The sequence below is a fragment of the Manis javanica genome, chromosome 3 (genome assembly GCF_040802235.1).
Source record: "Manis javanica isolate MJ-LG chromosome 3, MJ_LKY, whole genome shotgun sequence".
In the NCBI taxonomy this organism is placed as follows: domain Eukaryota; kingdom Metazoa; phylum Chordata; class Mammalia; order Pholidota; family Manidae; genus Manis; species Manis javanica.
The window spans coordinates 74,003,109-74,026,875 of record NC_133158.1 but is presented as its reverse complement, the minus strand read 5'-3'; the positions used below and the strand labels follow the sequence as shown (position 1 = coordinate 74,026,875).

Sequence of the window (23,767 nt, the reverse complement as noted above, 5' to 3'; positions counted from 1 at the left end):
TTTGCTTAAATTTTTTGGATGCAGTCCTTTCTCAAATTTATTAGACATTTGCCTTAAAAACGAATCCCAGGGCGGGAGCCAAGATGGCGGCGTGAGTAGAGCAGTGGAAATCTCCTCCCAAAAACACATAGAGCTATGAAAATATAACAAAGAAAAATCTTCCTAAAATAGAGACCACAGGACACAGGACAACATCCAGACCACATCCACACCTGCAAGAACCCAGCGCCTTGTGAAGGGGGTAAGATACAAGCCCCAGCCCGGCGGGACCCGAGCGCCCCTCCCCCCGGCTCCCGGCGGGTGGAGAGAAACCGGAGCAGTTTTTTTTTTTGGCGAGCGCTTTTTGGAAGCCTTAGAGGGACGGGCCCCCGTTGCTGGGGAGGCAGGGTGGCGGGACCGGTGAGGAGGTGCCTGGGAACGGCGCCGGAGGACAAAGAATATCCCGCGTTTCTCCCTGCGAGACCTGGGGGCGGGTGCCTGAGACCGGTGCCTGAGGACGGAGGAGGTCGCGCGTTTTTCCCCTTTTTTTTTTTTTTCTCTTTTTGGCAAGCGCTTTTTGGAAGCCTGGAAGGGACGGGGACCCCAGTGCTAGGGAGGCACGGTGGCAGGACTGGTGAGCGGGTGGCTGGGACCGGCACCTGAGGACAAAGAATATCCCCCGTTTTTCCCTGCGGGACCGGTGGGCGGGTGCCTGAGACCGGCACTTGAGGACAGAGGAAATCGCGCGTTTTTCCCCTTTTTTTTTTCTCTTTTCTGCGAGTGCTTTTTGGAAGCCTAAAAGGGACAGGGACCCCGGAGCTAGGGAGGCAGGGCGGCGGGACTGGTGAGCGGGTGCCTGGGACCGGCACCTGAGGACAAAGAATATCCCGCATTTTTCCCTGTGGGACCGGTGGGTGGGTGCCTGAGACCAGCACCTGAGGACGGAAGAAATCGCGTGTTTTTCCCCTTTTTTTTTTCTCTCTTTTTGCCAAGTGCTTTTTGGAAGCCTTGAAGGGACAGGGACCCCGGTGCTAGGGAGGCAGGGCGGCGGGACTGGTGAGCGGGTGCGTGGGACCAGTGCCTGAGGACCAAGAATATTGAGCATTCCTTCCCTGCGGGACCGGTGGGTGGGTGCTTTTTGGAAGCCTTGAAAGGACAGGGACCCTGGTGCTAGGGAGACAGGGCAGCAGGACCAGTGCGCGGGTGCCTGGGACCGGCACCTGAGGAAAAAAAAAAAAAAATCGCGTGTTTTTTCTTTTTTTTTTCCTTTCTGTTCCCTCTCTCATTGTTGCTGTTGTTGTTTTGGTTTGGAGAGTGCTTTTTGGAAATCTTAAAGGGGCAGGACAGGTCACTTAGACCAGAAGCAGGGAATCTGGGGATCTCTGGGCACTCTAACCCCCTGGGCAGCAGGGAGCACAGAGGCCCCTTACGGAGATAAATAGTCTCCTGGCTGCTCCCCCTCTAACGGGGCTCCACCATTTTGGAGGAACAGCCCCAGCCAGGCCAAGCCCACAGCAACAGTGGAGATAAACCCCAAAGCAACTGGGCAGGAAGCAGAAGCCCTGTCTGCGCACAGCTGCCCAGCACAAGCCACTAGAGGTCGCTATTCTCCCAGGAAAAGGCTACAAACCAACAAGAAGGGAAGCTCTTCCAGCGGTCACTTGTACCAGCTCTGCAGACTATCTCTATCACCATGAAAAGGCAAAACTACAGGCAGACAAAGATCACAGAGACAACACCTGAGAAGGAGACAGACCTAACTAGTCCTCCTGAAAAAGAATTCCAAATAAAAATCATGAACATGCTGACAGAGATGCAGAAAAAAATGCAAGAGCAATGGGATGAGATGCAGAGAAAAATGCAAGAGCAGTGGGATGAGATGCAGAGAAAAATGCAAGAGCAGTGGGATGAAGTCCGGAAGGAGATCACAGATGTCAGGAAAGAGATCACAGAAGTGAAACAATCCCTGGAAGGATTTATAAGCAGAATGGATAAGATGCAAGAGGCCATTGAAGGAATAGAAGCCAGAGAACAGGAACGTATAGAAGCTGACATAGAGAGAGATAAAAGGATCTCCAGGAATGAAACAACACTAAGAGAAATATGTGACCAATACAAAAGGAAAAACATTCGTATTATAGGGATACCAGAAGAGGAAGAAAGAGGAAAAGGGATAGAAAGTGTCTTTGAAGAAATAATTGCTGAAAACTTCCCCAAACTGGGGGAGGAAATAATCGAACAGACCATGGAATTATACAGAACCCCCAACAGAAAGGATCCAAGGAGGACAACACCAAGACACATAATAATTAAAATGGCAAGGATCAAGGACAAGGAAAGAGTTTTAAAGGCAGCTAGAGAGAAAAAGGTCACCTATAAAGGAAAACCAATCAGGCTAACATCAGACTTCTCAACAGAAACCCTACAGGCCAGAAGAGAATGGCATGATATACTTAATGCAATGAAACAGAAGGGCCTTGAACCAAGGATACTGTATCCAGCACGACTATCATTTAAATATGATGGTGGGATCAAACAATTCCCAGATAAGCAAAAGCTGAGGGAATTTGCTTCCCACAAACCACCTCTACAGGGCATCCTACAGGGACTGCTCTAGATGGGAGCACCCCTAAAAAGAGCACAGAACAAAACACACAACATATGAAGAAGGGAGGAGGAGGAATAAGAAGGGAGAGAAGAAAAGACTCTCCAGACAGTGTATATAACAGCTCAATAAGCGAGCTAAGTTAGGCAGTAAGATACTAAAGAAGCTAACCTTGAACCTTTGGTAACCACAAATCTAAAGCCTGCAATGGCAATAAGTACATATCTTTCAATAGTCACCCTAAATGTAAATGGACTTAATGCACCAATCAAAAGACATAGAGTAATAGAATGGATAAAAAAGCAAGACCCATCTATATGCTGCTTACAAGAAACTCACCTTAAACCCAAAGATAAGCATAGACTAAAAGTCAAGGGATGGAAAAACATATTTCAGGCAAACAACAGTGAGAAGAAAGCAGGGGTTGCAGTACTAATATCAGACAAAATAGACTTCAAAACAAAGAAAGTAACAAGAGATAAAGAAGGCCACTACATAATGATAAAGGGCTTAGTCCAACAAGAGGATATAACCATTCTAAATATATATGCACCCAATACAGGAGCACCAACATATGTGAAGCAAATACTAACAGAACTAAAGAGGGAAATAGACTGCAATGCATTCATTGTAGGAGACTTCAACACACCACTCACCCCAAAGGATAGATCCACCGGGCAGAAAATAAGTAAAGACACACAGGCACTGAACAACACACTAGAACAGATGGACCTAATAGACATCTATAGAACTTTACATCCAAAAGCAACAGGATATACATTCTTCTCAAGTGCACATGGAACATTCTCCAGAATAGACCACATACTAGCTCACAAAAAGAGCCTCAGTAAATTCCACAATATTGAAATTCTACCAACCAATTTTTCAGACCACAAAGGTATGAAAGTAGAAATAAATTCTACAAAGAAAACAAAAAGGCTCACAAACACATGGAGGCTTAACAACATGCTACTAAATAATCAATGGATCAATGAACAAATCAAAATAGAGATCAAGGAATATATAGAAACAAATGACAACAACAACACTAAGCCCCAACTTCTGTGGGATGCAGCGAAAGCAGTCTTAAGAGGAAAGTATATAGCAATCCAGGCACACTTGAAGAAGGAAGAACAATCCCAAATGAATAGTCTAACATCACAATTATTAAAACTGGAAAAAGAAGAACAAATGAGGCCTAAAGTCAGCAGAAGGAGGGACATAATAAAGATCAGAGAAGAAATAAACAAAATTGAGAAGAATAAAACAATAGCAAAAATCAACGAAACCAAGAGCTGGTTCTTTGAGAAAATAAACAAAATAGATAAGCCTCTAGCCCAACTTATTAAGAGAAAAAGAGAGTCAACACAAATCAACATAATCAGAAATGAGAATGGAAAAATCACGACAGACTCCACAGAAATACAAAGAATTATTAAAGACTACTATGAAAACCTATATGCCAACAAGCTGGAAAACCTAGAAGAAATGGACAACTTCCTAGAAAAATACAACCTCCCAAGACTGACCAAGGAAGAAACACAAAAGTTAAACAAACCAATTACAAGCAAAGAAATTGAAACAGTAATCAAAAAACTACCCAAGAACAAAACCCCGGGGCCGGACGGATTTACCTCGGAATTTTATCAGACACACAGAGAAGACATAATACCCATTCTCCTTAAAGTGTTCCACAAAATAGAAGAAGAGGGAATACTCCCAAACTCATTCTATGAAGCCAACATCACCCTAATACCAAAACCAGGCAAAGACCCCACCAAAAAAGAAAATTACAGACCAATATCCCTGATGAACGTAGATGCAAAAATACTCAATAAAATATTAGCAAACAGAATTCAACAGTATATCAAAAGGATCATACACCATGACCAAGTGGGGTTCATCCCAGGGATGCAAGGATGGTACAACATTCGAAAATCCATCAACATCATCCACCACATCAACAAAAAGAAAGACAAAAACCACATGATCATCTCCATAGATGCTGAAAAAGCATTTGACAAAATTCAACATCCATTCATGATAAAAACTCTCAGCAAAATGGGAATAGAGGGCAAGTACCTCAACATAATAAAGGCCATATATGATAAACCCACAGCCAGCATTATACTAAACAGCGAGAAGCTGAAAGCATTTCCACTGAGATCGGGAACCAGACAGGGATGCCCACTCTCCCCACTGTTATTTAACATAGTACTGGAGGTCCTAGCCACGGCAATCAGACAAAACAAAGAAATACAAGGAATCCAGATTGGTAAAGAAGAAGTTAAACTGTCACTATTTGCAGATGATATGATACTTTACATAAAAAACCCTAAAGACTCCACTCCAAAACTACTAGAACTGATATCGGAATACAGCAAAGTTGCAGGATACAAAATCAACACACAGAAATCTGTAGCTTTCCTATACACTAACAACGAATCAATAGAAAGAGAAATCAGGAAAACAATTCCATTCACCATTGCATCAAAAAGAATAAAATACCTAGGAATAAACCTAACCAAGGAAGTGAAAGACTTATACTCTGAAAACTACAAGTCACTCTTAAGAGAAATTAAAGGGGACACTAATAAATGGAAACTCATCCCATGCTCATGGCTAGGAAGAATTAATATCGTCAAAATGGCCATCCTGCCGAAAGCAATATACAAATTTGATGCAATCCCTCTCAAATTACCAGCAACATTCTTCAATGAATTGGAACAAATAATTCAAAAATTCATATGGAAACACCAAAGACCCCGAATAGCCAAAGCAATCCTGAAAAAGAAGAATAAAGTAGGGGGGATCTCACTCCCCAACTTCAAGCTCTACTACAAAGCCATAGTAATCAAGACAATTTGGTACTGGCACAAGAACAGAGCCACAGACCAGTGGAACAGATTAGAGACCCCAGAAATTAACCCAAACATATATGGTCAATTAATATTTGATAAAGGAGCCATGGACATACAATGGCAAAATGACAGTCTCTTCAACAGATGGTGCTGGCAAAACTGGACAGCTACATGTAGGAGAATGAAACTGGACCATTGTCTAACCCCATATACAAAGGTAAACTCAAAATGGATCAAAGACCTGAATGTAAGTCACGAAACCATTAAACTCTTGGAAAAAAACATAGGCAAAAACCTCTTAGACATAAACATGAGTGATCTCTTCTTGAACATATCTCCCCGGGCAAGGAAAACAACAGCAAAAATGAGCAAGTGGGACTACATTAAGCTGAAAAGCTTCTGTACAGCGAAAGACACCATCAATAGAACAAAAAGGAACCCTACAGTATGGGAGAATATATTTGAAAATGACAGATCTGATAAAGGCTTGACGTCCAGAATATATAAAGAGCTCACACGCCTCAACAAACAAAAAACAAATAACCCAATTAAAAAATGGGCAGAGGAACTGAACAGAAAGTTCTCCAAAAAAGAAATACAGATGGCCAAGAGACACATGAAAAGATGCTCCACATCGCTAATTATCAGAGAAATGCAAATTAAAACTACAATGAGGTATCACCTCACACCAGTAAGGATAGCTGCCATCCAAAAGACAAACAACAACAAATGTTGGCGAGGCTGTGGAGAAAGGGGAACCCTCCTACACTGCTGGTGGGAATGTAAATTAGTTCAACCATTGTGGAAAGCAGTATGGAGGTGCATCAAAATGCTCAAAACAGACCTACCATTTGACCCAGGAATTCCACTCCTAGGAATTTACCCTAAGAACGCAGCAATCAAGTTTGAGAAAGACAGATGCACTCCTATGTTTATCGCAGCACTATTTACAATAGCCAAGAATTGGAAGCAACCTAAATGTCCATCTGTAGATGAATGGATAAAGAAGATGTGGTACATATACACAATGGAATACTACTCAGCCATAAGAAGTGGAAAAATCCAACCATTTGCAGCAACATGGATGGAGCTGGAGAGTATTATGCTCAGTGAAATAAGCCAAGCGGAGAAAGAGAAATACCAAATGATTTCACTCATCTGAGGAGTATAGGAACAAAGGAAAAACTGAAGGAACAAAACAGCAGCAGAATTACAGAACCCAAAAATGGACTAACAGGTACCAAAGGGAAAGGAACTGGGGAGGATGGGTGGGCAGGGAGGGATAAGGGGGGGGAAGAAGAAGGGGGGTATTAAGATTAGCATGCATGGGGGGGAGGGAGAAAGGGGAGGGTGGGCTGCACAACACAGAGAGGACAAGTAGTGACTCTACAACATTTTGCTAAGCTGATGGACAGTAACCGTAATGTGGTTGTTAGGGGGGACCTGATATAGGGGAGAGCATAGTAAACATAGTATTCTTCAGGTAAGTGTAGATTAAAAATTTAAAAAAAAAAAAAAAGAAAGAAAGAAAGAAAAGGGGGATTACTCCTTAACAGGATAAAACTATTGGTAAATCAAAGATCAACGCATGCTTTAAATATCCTTAATGTTGATCACTTAAAGGGTGTCAGATGATCAGCTATGGAGGTACTCTTTTCTGATAATATTCCTTTCTCTTAATTAAAAAAAAAAAAAAAAAAGCAGTTACTGTGTGCTGACCTCCAATGAGTTCTGCACAGTGGTATAGAGGGCATGTCAAAGTGTGGGCAAAGGGTCTGTTTGTTTCTAGGCAGAAGATCAAGGCCTAGCTTGGATACCCAGAAAATGAACTAAGATACGATATGAGGAGGAGCTTCCGGCATCAGCACTCTCTGGAGGACTCGTGCCGGGGGATGATCATCAAAAAGCCTCCACAGGGATCCGGACGATGCTGCGGTTGTGGCTGCATCCAGCCCACCGTCTCCTGGACTTGCCATAAGAAGGAGGAGGGAGATGTCTAGGCTGGCATGTGCATACAGTGAGACAACGAATTTGACTGGATCTGTACTGTTGGAACTCAACCAGGAGTTGGGAGGGGTGCAAGTTGTAGCACCCCAAAATCTCATGACTATAGACTATCTATGGTTAAAAGAACATATGGGATGTGAACAGATCCCAGAAATGGGCTGCTTTAATTTGTCTGATGGTTCAAGTACAGTTGGAAAATATCCATCATATCATAGATAAATTTTCACAAATGCCTAGGGTGCCTAAATGGTTTTCTTGGCTTCACTGGAGATGGCTGGTAATTATAGATTTGCTTTGTTTATGTCACCGTATTCCTATTATGTCAATATGTGTGTGCAAATTAGTTAGTAGTTTAAAACCTATACATACTATACAAGAAGGTACTATACAAGAAGATATGTCAAAGAAATAATCAATCCTCCCAAGTTTCCTTCATATGCTACATCTATAGCTTTTCTTCTTCCTTCCTAATTACAAACTTTAAATAGAATTCGTGCCTCATATCGAATTTACCGAGTATCATAATTCCTCCAGGTGGTAAAGATACCTCGAGACAAGTGCTGGGCATAGAAGCCACAGGGCATAAATCTGCAAAGAAGTAAAAAGCTAACCTTTGCAAACAATATGGCTTCTCTCTCACTTACCAACTTTACATTTCCCTGTATGGCCCCGGAAGATGACTGGTTAGCCAGAGACGGGTAAGATTCCTCAAGGGAGGAACAACCTAAGACAGGCACAGTCGCAGGGGGGCCATCAGGTGAGAATTTGGGGATCAACAGAGGTGAGGCTCAGAACCTCACCCCCCCTGCTTTGAGAGAAATCTTCTGCATCCGTGGATGTCTTGCTGCCCTTGTCTAGCCTGGATTAATACTTAGTCCATAGGCACACACCTGATCATCTGATCATCTACATTTGCCTTCTTACAGCACTAAACTATGTTTTCTACCTTTATCTTGCATCTACCTACCACTTCAGCATTTTATTAAAAATAAAAATAATAATAATAATAGGAGAAATGTGGGATCAACATATAAATCAAGTACAAAAATCAAATGAATATTCATATTTGACCTGATGGTTTATAGGTCATATTGCATGATCAAAACCGAAAGTTTCTGTGATGACTGCCCTTGTACTGTTCACCATGTAAGAATTTATTCACTCTGTAAGAATTCGTTCACCATGTAAGAACTTGTTCGTTATGCTTCAGAAGATTGGAGACTGACGAGAATTAGGCTTGAGATGGATTAATGATTGTACATTGAGCATTGACCCCCCTATACTGAATTTTATTGTTGTTAACAACCATTTGATCAATAAATATGAGAGATGCCCTCTCAAAAAAAAAAAAAAAAAAAAAAAAAAAAACGAATCCCAAAGAGAATTTAATGTTTTAGTATGTTGTAATTATGAACATTAATGACATTATATTACCATATGCTTCCCAAAAATTACTATTTATTTTGAGTTTTTTATCAAATTTTTGCAATTCTTTGGTCACATTCCTAATGAACAGGCAGGCAGGAGTCACTTCTTTGTGTTAATGTAATTCTGTATGTCTTGCCATTCTTCTATATTTCTTTTTTCTATTTTTCTTTCTTATATTTTGTTTCCAGTCTGTGTATTTGAAAATAGATAATCACTTTTGTGAAAATTGTATTGGAGAATTATATTCCTAGAATTAGTAGTAAATAGGTCTTCTTATAATTAAAGTGGATGAGTTCGACACATAGGCAGATTTACTATTATTATTCATTATTCTAATTTCTAATAAAAGCAATCACAGAGGCGAGATTAGCTCTCAATATTAACCTGAGGAAGTTTACATTTTTTTGCATACAGTCTTGGTGATATCCACTTTACTGCTCCAAAGACTTTTGTCTTCACTTTATTTCCTATAATGATCTGGGCAGGTAACATGTCTGACAATTGAACTCCAAACTGAGAAATAATTATACAAAAGCCAATTTAGTCTAGTTTGGCAATAAAAATTAAAAATATTGTGGATGGTAAACCATAAGACTATGAAAGAAAGAATAGCTGGTTGTTTTTATTTGTGTGTTTATTTGAAAATAGAATGTCTGCTCCATGAAACTCACAAAAATCAATAACAAAGAGGCAATATCCATTTTCTGTAGAGTTAAATTTTCAGTAGAGCTAATTAAAAAGAAAAATTAGAATAAAATATTCATAAAAATCCATTAATGACAGATAACTAACGTTTGAGATACATAGGAAACCTGGGTTTCTGCAGCCCTCAACTACTTGGTATTTCTCATGATTTTAGAGCAGTGATTCTTAAACTTCATCCTACCCAAGAATCACCTAGGAAACTTGTTTAAAACATTTATAGGTTTTATAGGATTTTCCCTGGAGATTCAGATTTAGTAGTCTAATAAGCAGGTCTCAGAAATATGCACTTTAAATAAGTGCCTCTGTGATTAGGATTCATGTGGATTCAGGTTTTCACCTACAGAGCTGGCAGTTAATAATAAGTAGAAAGGGCACGTGGTAATCAATTGCAGATACAGTAACCTCTGTTTCACTATCAAATCCATATTTCCTGGATGTTGCTTAAACATCCAGAAAACATGAATATTTTATTCCAAGGAGTAATAAGTTTTAAAAATAATATTTAATATAATAAAGCCAATATGTGGAGAGGGTGGGCTAATCAGATTTCATAATTACAGATTATATGGCAGCTATATTCTTTATTCTGTGGCTTGTTTTTCTGCTTTAAATAAGTGAATTATTTTTCTATAATCCAGATCACAAAAGTTCTTTTGTTCTTCCATGTGTACTTAAAAGCTTTTTCTCCTTAACTTTAGAGCAACCATCCAAACCTGAAATTGTAAGCAAAGCACCATTTCTGGAAACAGAGCAGTTAACAAAGGTAAGAACTTTTTTTGATTAATTGTCTTTACTTAGCCTAGTGTTAAATGCCCTCTTCTGGACTCAGATGCTATGACAAATAAGTAGACTGCTCTCGTGGACTGGACAGTGTCACAGGGGGCCAATCAGAGAGTCTGCATGATAGAGTAGGGACACAGAAGTTGTGGTTATTCTGGAGAGAGGAGAAAGAGATGAGATTTAAAAACAAAAACAAAACTAAGAAACAAACAAAAAGCACAAGTCTTCTTACTTGAATGGGCTAAATGTTTTATGGAGTTATTAAGGGTGAGTAGATTTCATTCATATAACAATTAGAGAAAGCTTTCCAACAATATGAAATATGCTGTGAAGGAGAATGACATTTTGGGGGGCACATCAAGTTATTTGCACTGCTGGAATTTTGGATGCTAAGACAGTGGGCTAGAGAATCCAGTGAAATGATAAATCTGGAGAGGTAAAGAGAGGCTAGATTATGACAAGCCATATCCCATGTAGGGAGTTTGGACTATACTGACAAGTTCAATTACTGAAAGTTGAAGTAAAGGTGTGAGAAGATCAGATCTGAACAATCACATTAGCAGAGGTATGAAGGGAGGTTGTTTTTAAGGGGGGACAAAACTAGGCTTATGTATTTGGGCACATCAGCTGACCAATAATCCTATTTTCATATTGACAACCACCAATGAAACCAAGGTAGTAATATTTCCTCTTTATTTTGCAGTTGGGCGACTGCATTTCAAAAGACAGTTATCCAGATGGCAACATCACTTGGTACAGGAATGGAAAAGTGCTGCAGCCCTTTGAAGGAGGTGTGTATGAAGTGGGTGGTGACTTCAAACGACACATTTGACTTTCTCTTCTCTAGGGATTCCTTAGACTATCCTGCATCTACATGTGTTACCCTCTTTTGAGCTATGACCCTAAGCTTTGTTACTTTAAGTATCCATTAAATTATGAAGTGATTTTTAAAATGCCTTTTTAGCCCTTGTGCAGAAGAATTGAGAGCAGAGAAAAATTATTTCTGTATATGGCAAGTTCTAGAAGTTAATTAAAGTGAGTGGGAGATAGAATTCCAGGATTCTATTTCTATCTATGCTTCTGATTCATGGTTTTGAAAAGACATCCTACCTAAGTATATGTCAATTTTCCCTCCTGTTAAGTACAGTAAGAAAAACAAAACTGCTTCTGGTGTTACAACATTTAATTAAGGATTGTCATTTTCTGATGAAAGATCCTATCATTAATGCTCTTATTTTCTTCAGCGGTGGTCATAATTTTTAAAAAGCAAATGGACCCAGTAACTCAGCTCTATACTATGACTTCATCCCTGGAGTACAAGTCAACCAAGGCTGACATACAAATGCCATTCACCTGCTCTGTGACATATTATGGACCATCTGGCCAGAAAACAATTAATTCTGAACAAGCAGTCTTTGATATTTACTGTAAGTAACTCAATATATAATTTTGTAAATTTTAAAGTCCCAATCCAAATTCTCAATCCAACACCCTACCCTGATTCTTCATTACCCAAATAATCTCTTCCTCCCGAAGTGCTTCAAAGATGGAAAGAATAAATGCTTTTCCACCTTATAAAATATTTCACTCTCTAGTTAAGAATGTTTCTTCTGTATTCTGCTAGATGCTATGTTCTTTAGAGTTAAGATCTCTAACTTACTCTGATCCGTTCTGGTAGTCCTCAGCCCAAACACATATCTCTGGATATTGTAGGAATTCAAAATGCCATCTGATGATTTTCTGAATGAATGACAGATAAATAAGAGGCTTATGATTGATTAGTCTGGTTTCCAATGATAGGCAGTTTCCATTTTAATGAAAAAATTGATTTTAATAATGAGATCAGTTACATAAGTTTAAAAAGGATGTTGTATCCCAAGATGTTTTAGTTGACTTTATTTCATAGATTTTAAACACAGAATATTAGACTAAAAAGGAAGCTTCTTGATCATCTGATTTAACTCCATTATTTTACTTAGCAGCAAAATGAGGCCGAGAGATTTTCTCTAAATTAACCACAGAGACTGGGTTAGAATTCTTTTCTCAAATGCTATCCTCTTTCCCGTAGACAGCCGCCAAGATAATCTAATGATTTGGAGCAAACATGCTGGCCATCTAGTTCCAGGGCTAGCAATTACTGTGTGTTTCTAGAAGAGTAGCTTAACTACATTATATCCCAGTTTTCTTATCTTGAAATGGGAAAACTATGATATTTAACTCATAGTGTTGTTTTGGAGATTAAGTGAACTCACAAATCTAAAATAGCACACTACATCGCACATTAAATGGTCATTATTAAGTACGATTGCCATTGTTATTATATGATTATTACTGTATAATATAGAGCTAGACATAGATTTTTGGGAAAAATGCAAGAGAGAATTTTTTAAATGAATAAAAAATTCTTGTAATAATATCATGTGTAAAATAACCTAGTACTTCTATATTTTGGAAAAAAGGGCAGAAATGCCAGTTGAGCCTTTGGAAGGTTTTTGTTCATCTACATCCTATTTTTGTCATTTAAAACATGAATCTTATGGAGGAACAAAACTGAAATTCCACTTGCTCTAACAATAAAATGTTGTTTTGACTTAAACTTTGTAAATAAGTCTCAACTTGATTTAAAGGTGAGGATTTAGAGGATTTCATTGTGTATAGCTTATCTGAAGTCAAGCTTTTATTTCTGTAAGTGAAGGCAGAATTCTTTCTCTTCAAAATATTCAATTGGAAATAAACTATCTTGGCATAAGTGCAGGAGAACAAGATAGAAAAGAACATCAGTATGAGTAATAAGGATTGAAAAATTGGCTTAAGAAAGAACAGGAATGTATGTGGATGTCAGGCATGAGGAGTTGGGTGGGCAGAAAAGTGTTCAGATGAATAAGAAGGAAATGATTTTACTGTGGCTGGTTGAGTGGCACAGCTTTTGAGAAGGCACAGTGAATGCCATGTTGGCCTTCCCGGTGAAGACACAGAAGTGTTTAAGTCATAGTCCTGACATTCAAGGAGTTTCCTTCTCCAGTACAGAAATAAGACCTACGTCAGAAATTGTCAATGCAATGTTGTGAGTAGTAAGTGACACAGGAGCTAAGTGAACAGTCCTACAAGCTCAGGTTCCCAAGGACAGGGATCTCAAACTTGAGTGTGCATCAGAATTATCTGCAGGGCTTAGAACACACATTGCTGGACCTGTGCTAAAGCTTCTCATCTGGGTGGTGTGTGGAGGGGCCCACCTTGAATTTATAACAAATTTCCTGATGATGCTGATGCTGCTAATCTGAGGAGCACACCTAGAGAACCAAAACTTCAGAGCAGAGGAGAGAGCTAAGTGGAAATGACAGAAGAGTACATTCAGGAAAAGGAAAATTATTGAATTCATCCTGAGAAAGCTTGAGAAAGATGCACTAGCCCACTCTTTCCTTACCCTATTCAGTCAGTAATGCAGCTGTATAGAATCTAGCTCTTTAATCTTTGTGTTTATCTGATTCTGCCTCCTGACACTAAGATTATGTCATCATTCTTTATTGTCTGTATTTCCGTGGTGAATTCCCAAATAGTATTCCTGTCTGTTCACTGCAAACTGCCCTCCAAGCTGCTGCCAGGAATATTTCCTAAAACATAAATGTGACCATGTTAGTGCTGTGATTAAAATTCTTTAACAACTCTCCAGATCTCTCAGATTAATCTTCACATTACTGATCTTAACATGCCTTGAATCTCTTGTAGCTATGGTCCTGCACTATGTCTCAATCTTTATCACTTTACTCTACCTTCTAGAGTCTGTTGTATTTTCCAGATTCCTTCTGTAGAACACTACTTTCATGCTTGTCCATGTGCACTCACTACTTTACCTTTATTATCTAGCAAACCACTTATTCTTCAACATTCAGCCAATTTTTACTGGATGCTTCCCAGTCTTCTGCATCTATAAGCTACCAGTGATCATTGTGCTTATATCATATTGCAGTTTTATGTTGTTATAGCCTTAATTGTTAAGTTTGATGTCATCATAAATAGACTGAAAGTTCACAAAAGGCTGTTTCCAGCTATGTAACTCCAGCATTTAGTGCCTACACAAAATAAATATTAACTAAAACAAATGAGTACATGATTGTACAGAAGAACACTTGGAGAGATGGGAGGAAGAAAATTTGAGTAGACTCTTTTGGTTATTATGTAGGGGTATATATAGAGAGTAGTGAGATGTAAAATTCTCACCTGACATAAAGTCAATTATGGATATCAGATTAAGAAATTTTATTTCAATCATTACTTATTGACAATGTGTGAAGATTTTGAATATCATTGTAATGTTCAAAGCACTACTTCAGGAAACTGGTTTAGAGGAATTCATGTGAAGGAGTAGAAAGGAGGAAGAGTCAGGATGAGAGACTGAACAGAGACTGGCAGTGTTTCAGAGGTAGGTCAATTAGAGCCTGGACTGCAGAAGTGTTCATGGGAATAGAAGGGGAGAATCAGGTACAAAATGCATTAAGTATTCATAATTAAGACTTGTGGTGCTGGAGTGGATAAGAGAGGGAAAGGAGAAAGTCAGGGTAACTGGCAGAGTGATGATTTATTAATAGAGTAAGATTCAAAGTCAGGGGCAAGAGGAGAGCATGAGATCATTAATTTTGTTTGAGGCATGTTAGCAGACATCCAGAAAGTTACAGTTAAAACTCAGATGTGTTATATTAACAGCTGATTTCAGTTTAATTCTTCAACTATCTAACACAGAGCAGAGCCTATTGACAAGGAGACACAGAGAAGGAAGTTTTGAAATAAAGAAGAAAGTGAGACAAATTATAATTGTTCACTGTTCTGGTATCAGCTTTGATCAAATGTTGTCACAGTGATGCACCGCAGGCCAAAAGTAATCAGAGAAGGGTCATGTGAAAGTGAGGGAGGCCTAGAAATGAAGGTTAGTAGGGGACCAAGAACAAACTTTATTTGCTTTCCAACTTTATTGGGAATGCTGGTCAGGGATCTACCTCAGGCACATTCAGAACAACTAAAAAGAACCAATCACTATTTAGCTTCAGAACATTCTGGGCAAATATTCAGAGATGCCCAAGCATGAAGAAGAGACAAAGAAACAATCTATAACAACCCTTCTAAGTTGTTTTCTGTAGTTTAATCATAGAAAGGTAAACAAATGACTATAAGAGATGGAAAAAACCTCCAAATCTAGCACTTACTTGTTTTGCTTTATTAGTTAGTAAGAAAAAAAGTCTTCACAGATCAATTTTGGTACTACCAGTTTGGAAATATCATTGAATAACATGCCTCAATAGTTATTAAGCCTTACGGAAAATGTTCTGAAATAAACCTTAGCATCATATGATTTTGGGATTCATTGTTCAGTGTTATCCAGTTGTATAACAAGTGGATACATTAGAAAGTGGATCCTTTATAACTGTCAAAACATCTCCTTTTAGTACCCCTTTGCTAAATGTGGTCTAATATATCCAGCCTTTAATTTGTTAAGCATTCATTGTTGAGCAGTAGCTTCCACTAAAGATATCCACTTGCTCTACTTCAGGCTATGATCAAGAATGGTCAAAATGGACAAAAATAACCAAAATGGAATGAAAGTTGCACTTGGCTCCAATGAACAGAACAGAATTACAATACATTTACAGTCCTGTTGATTGTTTTAAGGGTGTCCCTCAGTTCATGGGATTTATCTTTTTGAAAGCCGATCTCCTTTCCTGCATGCCAAAAATCTTGCAGGTGCTGTTTAGCTCATGCCTCTGTTTATTTAATATAAGGTATTATTACATAATATGAGTTCAGGGGTGCCGAATAGCTTAAGCTACTTTGCTGGTTGATCCATATATGATTAATGCATCATATATATGTACAATTTATATGATATAATTAAATGTCCTTATAATGAAATCATACAGTGTCCTACTTCAGTTAAAGATATTTTGCTAAGAAGAAATTGATTTTTATGTAACAGGGTCTCATTGTAGTTTGCTCTAACTGAGATTAGTACTTAGTATAGCAGGTAGCTATTAACTTCAGTCCTTCTATAAAAAGATACATTTAAGTAATTACTATCTTCTTGACAAAATTATGTATAATTTAGTCGTTTACATTGTATGTACAGAGTAATTTGGTACTTGATGAAAATGGTTAACTTTTTCTATGACTTGCAGATCCTACAGAGCAGGTGACAATACAAGTGCTCCCACCAAAAAATGCCATCAAAGAAGGGGACAACATCACTCTTAAATGCTTGGGAAATGGCAACCCTCCTCCTGAGGAATTTTTGTTTTACTTACCAGTAAGTCCTGAAGAATCATTCCTTGAGTTAGACATGACAGATCCAAATTTGTGCCTTAGTCTTAGCGATAATATCAGGTGATTATCTTTTTTTGGCAATGTATACTAGTTCATCTGTTTTTTTTCTATTCTTAGTTCAATAATTATTTTTGTGTCTCTCTTTATAAAATCTCTTTCCCCTCTCTTTTCTCCTCCCTCTTCCCTTCCCTCTCTCCTTCCCTGCCTTCCTTCCTTTCTTTCTTTATTCCTTTCTCTCCTTTTTATTTGGATATAAGGCATTTTTTCTTTTGAGCTGCCTCCAGTCTTTTTTGTTGAATTAGGCAAGGCATAAATATAAAAACAAAGTATTAGAAAAGTTTTAAAAATTTGCCTCAACAGTCAAACACAAGTCATCCTGTCAATACAGCAGATGTCATCAATACAATTTAAATTAGCTCCTCAGTTTTCTTTGAACCACACAATCAATATTATCTTTCCAGACATCAGATTATACAAACTCTACTCTCATTTGTCCAATCGGAGAAGCACATTCCCTTTTTTTATTATCTGAGAAGATACTATTTTCATAAAAATATGCAACTGTTCTCATTGTAGTTACGAAGTGTAATCATCTGATATTTTGACTCTATCAAAAGGGACAGCCCGAAGGAATAAGAAGCTCAAATGCTTACACACTGACAGATGTGAGGCGCAATGCAACAGGAGACTACAAATGCTCCCTGATAGACACAAAAAGCATGATTGCTTCAACAGCCATCACAGTTCACTGTAAGTCACCTTATTCTCCATTATCAGCTTCTCTTTAACAGCCTCTAATAGTCTACCTGGCTACCTTTTCAAATAAATTACAGCTGTATTTTTCTTAAATAATGTAGTTTCAGTAGACTTACTGAAGTGCACCACAGCAAACTCAACTTTGGTCCAGATTTGCCCTAAAATATGGAAATATTGAATGAATCTAATAGCTTTATCTTTTAGCAGTAGTAAACTAACATTTTCTTTCTAAATGTCCTTAGTTTGTGGTGTGAACAAAATATTCACATGAATGTTAAAGAAATAGCTCATTTGATATTTTAAGAAAATATTCAGATATTCTTCAAGTTCACAAGGTTTGCATTTGGCCCAGAAAAGTATAGATGAAACATTTTTTTCTTTATCATTATTATTAAGAATAATGTTAACATCTAAACCCAAGCAACACAAAGTCACTGCAGACTCAGCTTTTGGAAGCAGAGGTCAAGACCAGTAAAAGCCATTTATTGACCTCTATGTAAAAAGCTAGAAGATTTCTGAACAGAATCTCTTCAGAATCACCCTGAACATACCTATGTGTTATCTTTTAACCTGCTTTTGATCTCCAGATACTCCAAAAGTTCTAGGTACTCCAGTGTGATAGAAAAAGATACATAAAGAAGAGACACTTTACTTTAATGCTTTATTTTTTAATTCCTGACAGTCAGTGTTATTGATGTACCTGATGAATCATTGAAACAAGAAACCAATCTGAACTGTTACCCCGTGACACTGGAATTCACAGAGGGCATTGGGCAAATGTCAGTCTTGCCTGGAGGAGTAGGCCAAGGTTTCTATTAAGGCCTTTGTACCCAACAGCACCTCAAGATATGCTCTGTTATAAAAGGTTTCTCCAGACCTGATCCACTATAATTCCATTGAGTATGAGGACTTTCTTTCTTTCAAAATAGAGGCTCTAGAAATTGTTTTGAAGAAATGGTTCTAAATTTTTCATTCCTGGAAAAGATGTGGGATAGAAGCTAAAATTTTGATGGAGATACAAGGAGGTGCATGGGGGATGGAGTAACCAAATGGTTGCTTTTGAGTGTCTGATGTTGGGAGCACACTGTGGGGAGCCCTATTAAAACAATGGACTCAGGAAATGTTCACAGCCAGGCCATTTCTGTTCACTTCATATTCATGTTGCCCAGATCTGAGTGTGTCTGCCATCAAGAGCTAATTAGAAAGAAAGCAGTGACCTTTCAGGATAACAGCAATGCCACTTTTTCTGTAAGGATCAGCCAGTTATGGGACCATTTATACAGCCTGTTCGATTAAAAAAAAAAAAATACTAAGGTGGAGGGATATAGCAAGCACAAAAAATTCCCTGTGGAAAATCTCTTGGTGTCATTGTCCATGAAATCCTTGGAAAATAACCAATAATCTAGTGCTTATATATGGTATGATGAACTTATGTTTAAGAGATACTAGCTACTAAGGATGCTAAAAAGAAAGTCCCTGTATTTGTATTTGTAGATCAAGCAGAGGGTGGATAGATAGCAGAGTGATAAAGCCAAAGACTTGGCTACAGCCACTTAGTACCTCAACAATAAGCTGTGATAAAGGAAAAAAATAACAAAAGCATGTAACAGTTTAATTAGATTTCAGTGCATTTAACTGGATTTAAATACATTTTAGTTTTCAAGACTATAGGGCTTTTAGGGCCTGTATTGCTCTTTAAAGGCTGAAATATTACAAATAAATCAAGATTTTACTCTAAATTACATGAAACAAAAACATAAAAGTCCTGTTTTTGCCCATTTATCCTTGACTGCTTGTTTGTTTTCTGAAAACAAGATTTGCTCCCTTTCCATAGATGGCTAAAAGGGAGTGTGGGTAGAGAAGCACCAAGATGTACTTGTACATGTTTTCAGCACAGACTTCCCATCAAGGCTTTCAGCCCACAGATCCATAGTTGCTGAAGCAATGTCTACTATTCTTCTGCCAACACATACAGATTCTTCATCAAAACTTCCGAAGTCTGTCATCATCTTTTAAAATCACTTCTTGTACCTTCTCATTATTAGCAAGTTAACTGCCTAGATAATAAAAGCTTCCACTCACCTTGAATGGAATTTTTATCTAAATAAAATTTGCCCATATAGTCTGAGAAAACTCCACTTTTCTGTGTGATATTGAATATTTTAATCGTAATGAGAAATTGTGAAAGCCTACTTCTTTTCTTCATTCATTCAACCATAGTTTTGGAGAGCCTCCCATCGGGCACTGTGGCTACACTGTGATGACTCAAATCCCTGCCTTCATGGTTTTACTGCCTAGCAGGGGAAATGAGTATTAAAAATGATACTGCAAACCATCAACAAATCGCAATTATAGCATGTAAAACCAAAGAGAAGCACAGGACACAACAGCAAATCCCCACTGTAGAGAATGAGTCCCAGCTCTTAGTGTGGCAAGCACAGTCCTTGATATTCTGGCTGCAGTGAATTGTATAGGTTTTTCTTCCGTGTATTATAACCATTCACAGCAGACTACTCACCACTGTGAAATTTGCCCAGGTCTCTCACCGCTTTGCCTGCTTATGTGGCAGATTTCTTTGTATCTCCACTTACCAAAGCCTTTCTCAACCATTAGAAACCACAACAGATACTGACTTCTATACAAAACCTTTATTACTGCTATGAAACTAAGTTTGGCCCTGTTCTGTATACTCTACAAGTCTTTGCTTTTACCTCTTTAGCCTTAGCCCTTCCTTTAGCTTTTCAACAAATATTTGAGCCCCTAATCTATAGCACATTTGCTACTCCATGCTGATTTCATGCTGCTGTGTATTATAGTCACATAGTTGAGTGCACAGTTCCTCTACCTCAAAAATTGTAAGTTGTAAACTCATGATTCAGCTCTTTATCTCCCATCACTGTTTGGAACATAGTAGCTGTACAACAAATGTTTGTTCTATTGAATTGGATTTTCCTCACACAGATCATACTATGGCAGTGATTCTTATAGAAATTACTTTGCATCTGAAAGATTACACCTTCTTAGATGTGTTTCTACTCAATTTTTTAAAAATGTGATCTGCTGACAGTATACCTAACAACAGATCTTATTTAAAATTTCAACTGCATGATAAATGGAATAGCATTTTAAAAATACCTAACTACTAGAGAGAATTCTTTTTGAAGAAACACATAAACTCTCTCATGGTTTTTCAGTTTATCACCTGCTATCTAAATATACCTGATTTTGCTATGGTGAGCCTTACCAACTCTTTTTATAATATTTACCTAGTCATAATCTTTATTTTCTTCCAGAAGTGATTTAAGAATTTTTTTCCTTCAAGTTACAGACCCTAGGAGAACACTTAAATGCAGTCAAAATATCAGTCATGATAACTGGAAATAAATGCTTAACCAATTAGATTGACCATTCACTTGTCCACACTGATCTCAAAACTGGCTTGAAAAACTAGACTGATTATGCTGCAATTCAGTTATTTCAGTCACATAATCAGTTCTGAATTTCAAGTGCAATTAGAAGGATTTTTTTCTTCATCTTCTCTTCTCCAAAATACTTTGACAATCTTATTTTCCTGGAGTTTGCATTCAATCAGATTTTCTGCTTCACAGATTTGGATTTGTCCTTAAGCCCAAGTGGGGAAGTGACCAAGCAGATTGGTGATGCCTTGCCTGTTTCATGCACAATATCTGCTAGTAGGAATGCGACTGTAGTGTGGATGAAAGTAAGTAATAGTCCTTGATAATATTTCATTGTTTGGACTGATCCCTTCTTATACTTCTTTTGTGTTTTATATTGTATCAAATAAGTGTTCTCATGGGTAATATGTTTCATGTTTCTATACCTACACTCATACTCTCTTTCTCTACATCTAATATAAATCATGCCACAGTGAAACTTCAGAGATAATCAACAGCACTATGACATCCATAATCAATACTTAATTGGAACTTAGTTTGGGGAACTGATTTAATTATATGTATATACTAAGTAATTAGGTGCATACACACATGTGCATAGACCCACGCATATACTGTTATATACATTAGGGCTTAACAATTTTTAGTGTGTTTTAACCCACATTGTTCTCCCATGACACTTAGGACAACTCTGTGAAATATGTAAGACATTTATTATTTCCCCACAGTATTCATAAAGAAGTTGAGGCAAGAGCAATCAGAAAGTTCATAAGTGACAGAGTGGTAAATTGAGCTTAGGCCTTACTGAGAGTGAATACTATGCTCTGCTCATGACTTTCAGCCTCTGCTGAAACTGATCTTAAGTGTCTGAATATGGGTTCCACTGAATCAGTAGTTCTTAAAGGTAGAGATCTCCTTTCGCCCCTGGGCCATACATAGTAGAACACCTGAAACATGCTAAGAGCTTAGTATTTCTGAGTGAGTGCTTATATTGGAGTTTTCTGAAATGTAAGGCATTACTGGGGACCCAATCATTGGTGTCTTTTTTTAGAGTAAGAAAGGATTGGTAATTGCTGATTTGAGACAAGGTTATCAGCACAGGGAAAGGTGTAACTTTCGTCATTCCACTCAAATCCTTGACTGTATATTGAACACTTGGGTGCCTTTATTACCAGAACATGGCATATGCCAGGAGCACTTAACCAGTGATGTGGTGACAAAACACATACAACCCATATGACATAGGGGTTGACAAGAATTACTTTTATAAAAACTGGTGGAAAAATCTATTGTTAGGGTTTTTTTGATGAAAATATCTAATTTTGTATTGCTTGTTGATCACTTTTAATGTTAGGTCCTCTGTGATTTGCCCTCTTATTCTGATAGCTGTTTCTTTTTTTCTCTCTTCACCACAGCCTCATCACAACTTCTTTTTCACTCAGTAGACTGCATATTTAATATGATATATTTCTAGTAGTCAGTGGTAAAAGGACTAGGCAAGTTCTAGGCGACTAAGCTATTCAATAATCATGTGAACACTCATGGTGTATATTTCTACAGGATTTGAGAAACTAAGTTTATTTGGCTAAATGAGTTTGTACTCCAGTCACTGTAGTTAGCTGAATACCTAATGTCTGGAGTGATGATCAATATTGCCTGGCCATTGTTTAGTTGATGGGAAGTAGAAAAAAATTCATAGTGGAGAAAAACCACATAATCTTAGGGTTGTGTTTAGTTGTCTGCTTAGAAGCATTTCAATTCCCAGTAAAACATTATTTTCTGTATGTGCTTTTTTAAAAATTAAATGCTACATTTCCTTTGTTCATAGATATTAGGATTAGTAAGTGGTTACAATGTTTCTTAAAAAAACATTTGGTCATAATCGCCATGGCTTTGTATTGGATACCCTGTTTTGTACTGTATCATGTAAATGACTGTCAGCCATTTATAGCCGTAATTTATTATGTAGTGCAAATCTCCAGTGTCTGTCAATCCTAGTTCATCTACATTTACTACAAGGAGTAGTCACAAATTACATAGTTATGAATTGAGAACTTTCCTTAATGTTAAAACATTATATTATTTATATAATTAAGTCCTCATAACAGTTCAATATAGTAAGATTATTACTCCATTTCACAAATAAGGAAACAGTCTCAGAAGTTTATGTACTTGTTCCAAATTGCAAATTCAGTAAGCAGAAGAGTATTAAATAAAAGTGATACGTCTATCTCTGAAACTATGTAAGGAAAAGGAAATCAATTTTTGAAAACATCTAAAGTTAAGAAAAAGAAACTTTCATTTTCATTAGACTCAGGGGAATAATTTAGTTTTCATTATTATCTAATAAATACATTGAGAGATATAATTGTGCCATGTGAAGTAATTAACTTTTTATTTAATCAGGATAATATCAGGCTTCGATCTAGCCCGTCATTTTCTAGTCTCCATTATCAGGATGCTGGAAACTATGTCTGTGAAACTGCTCTGGAAGAGGTTGAAGGCCTAAAGAAAAGAGAGTCATTGACTCTCATTGTAGAAGGTAACAAAACACTTAGCATCATTTTGAATTATTTTTCTTGGAGAATTTGACACCTGGATTATTTTATGATCTCAGTTCAACACATTATTTTAATTGTGATGATATTTTAGGAAAACCACAAATCAAAATGACAAAGAAAACTGATCCCAGTGGACTGTCTAAAACAATAATCTGCCATGTGGAAGGTTTTCCAAAGCCAGCGATACAGTGGACAATTACGGGCAGTGGAAGTGTCATAAACCAAGCAAGTATTTGTCTTCCTGTTACATGCTGCACTTGGTCCATTGTGGGGTTTTATTTAGGTACCTAAACTATAGGCTAACTGGTCAGTATCTTGAAATTTGCTGTTTACTCTAGGGAGGCTTTTGCTAACTTCTTA

General features: G+C 37.7%; 1 protein-coding gene across 5 annotated transcripts in view; it reads left to right on the top strand.

Moving 5' to 3' along the window:
• Positions 1–23,767, top strand: part of ALCAM (activated leukocyte cell adhesion molecule) — a 207,132-nt gene that overhangs the window by 152,002 nt on the left and 31,363 nt on the right. For 4 of the 5 annotated variants that reach the window (XM_036998695.2, XM_036998694.2, XM_036998697.2 and 1 more), the window contains exons 4-11: positions 10,284–10,348; positions 11,069–11,156; positions 11,610–11,792; positions 16,530–16,657; positions 17,292–17,424; positions 21,039–21,151; positions 23,253–23,388; positions 23,499–23,632. In XM_036998695.2, the coding sequence (XP_036854590.1) occupies positions 10,284–10,348; positions 11,069–11,156; positions 11,610–11,792; positions 16,530–16,657; positions 17,292–17,424; positions 21,039–21,151; positions 23,253–23,388; positions 23,499–23,632 (980 nt within the window). Of the gene's footprint in view, positions 1–10,283; positions 10,349–11,068; positions 11,157–11,609; positions 11,793–16,529; positions 16,658–17,291; positions 17,425–21,038; positions 21,152–23,252; positions 23,389–23,498; positions 23,637–23,767 lie in introns of all 5 variants that reach the window. The other variant, XM_073231710.1, reaches the window with a different exon arrangement.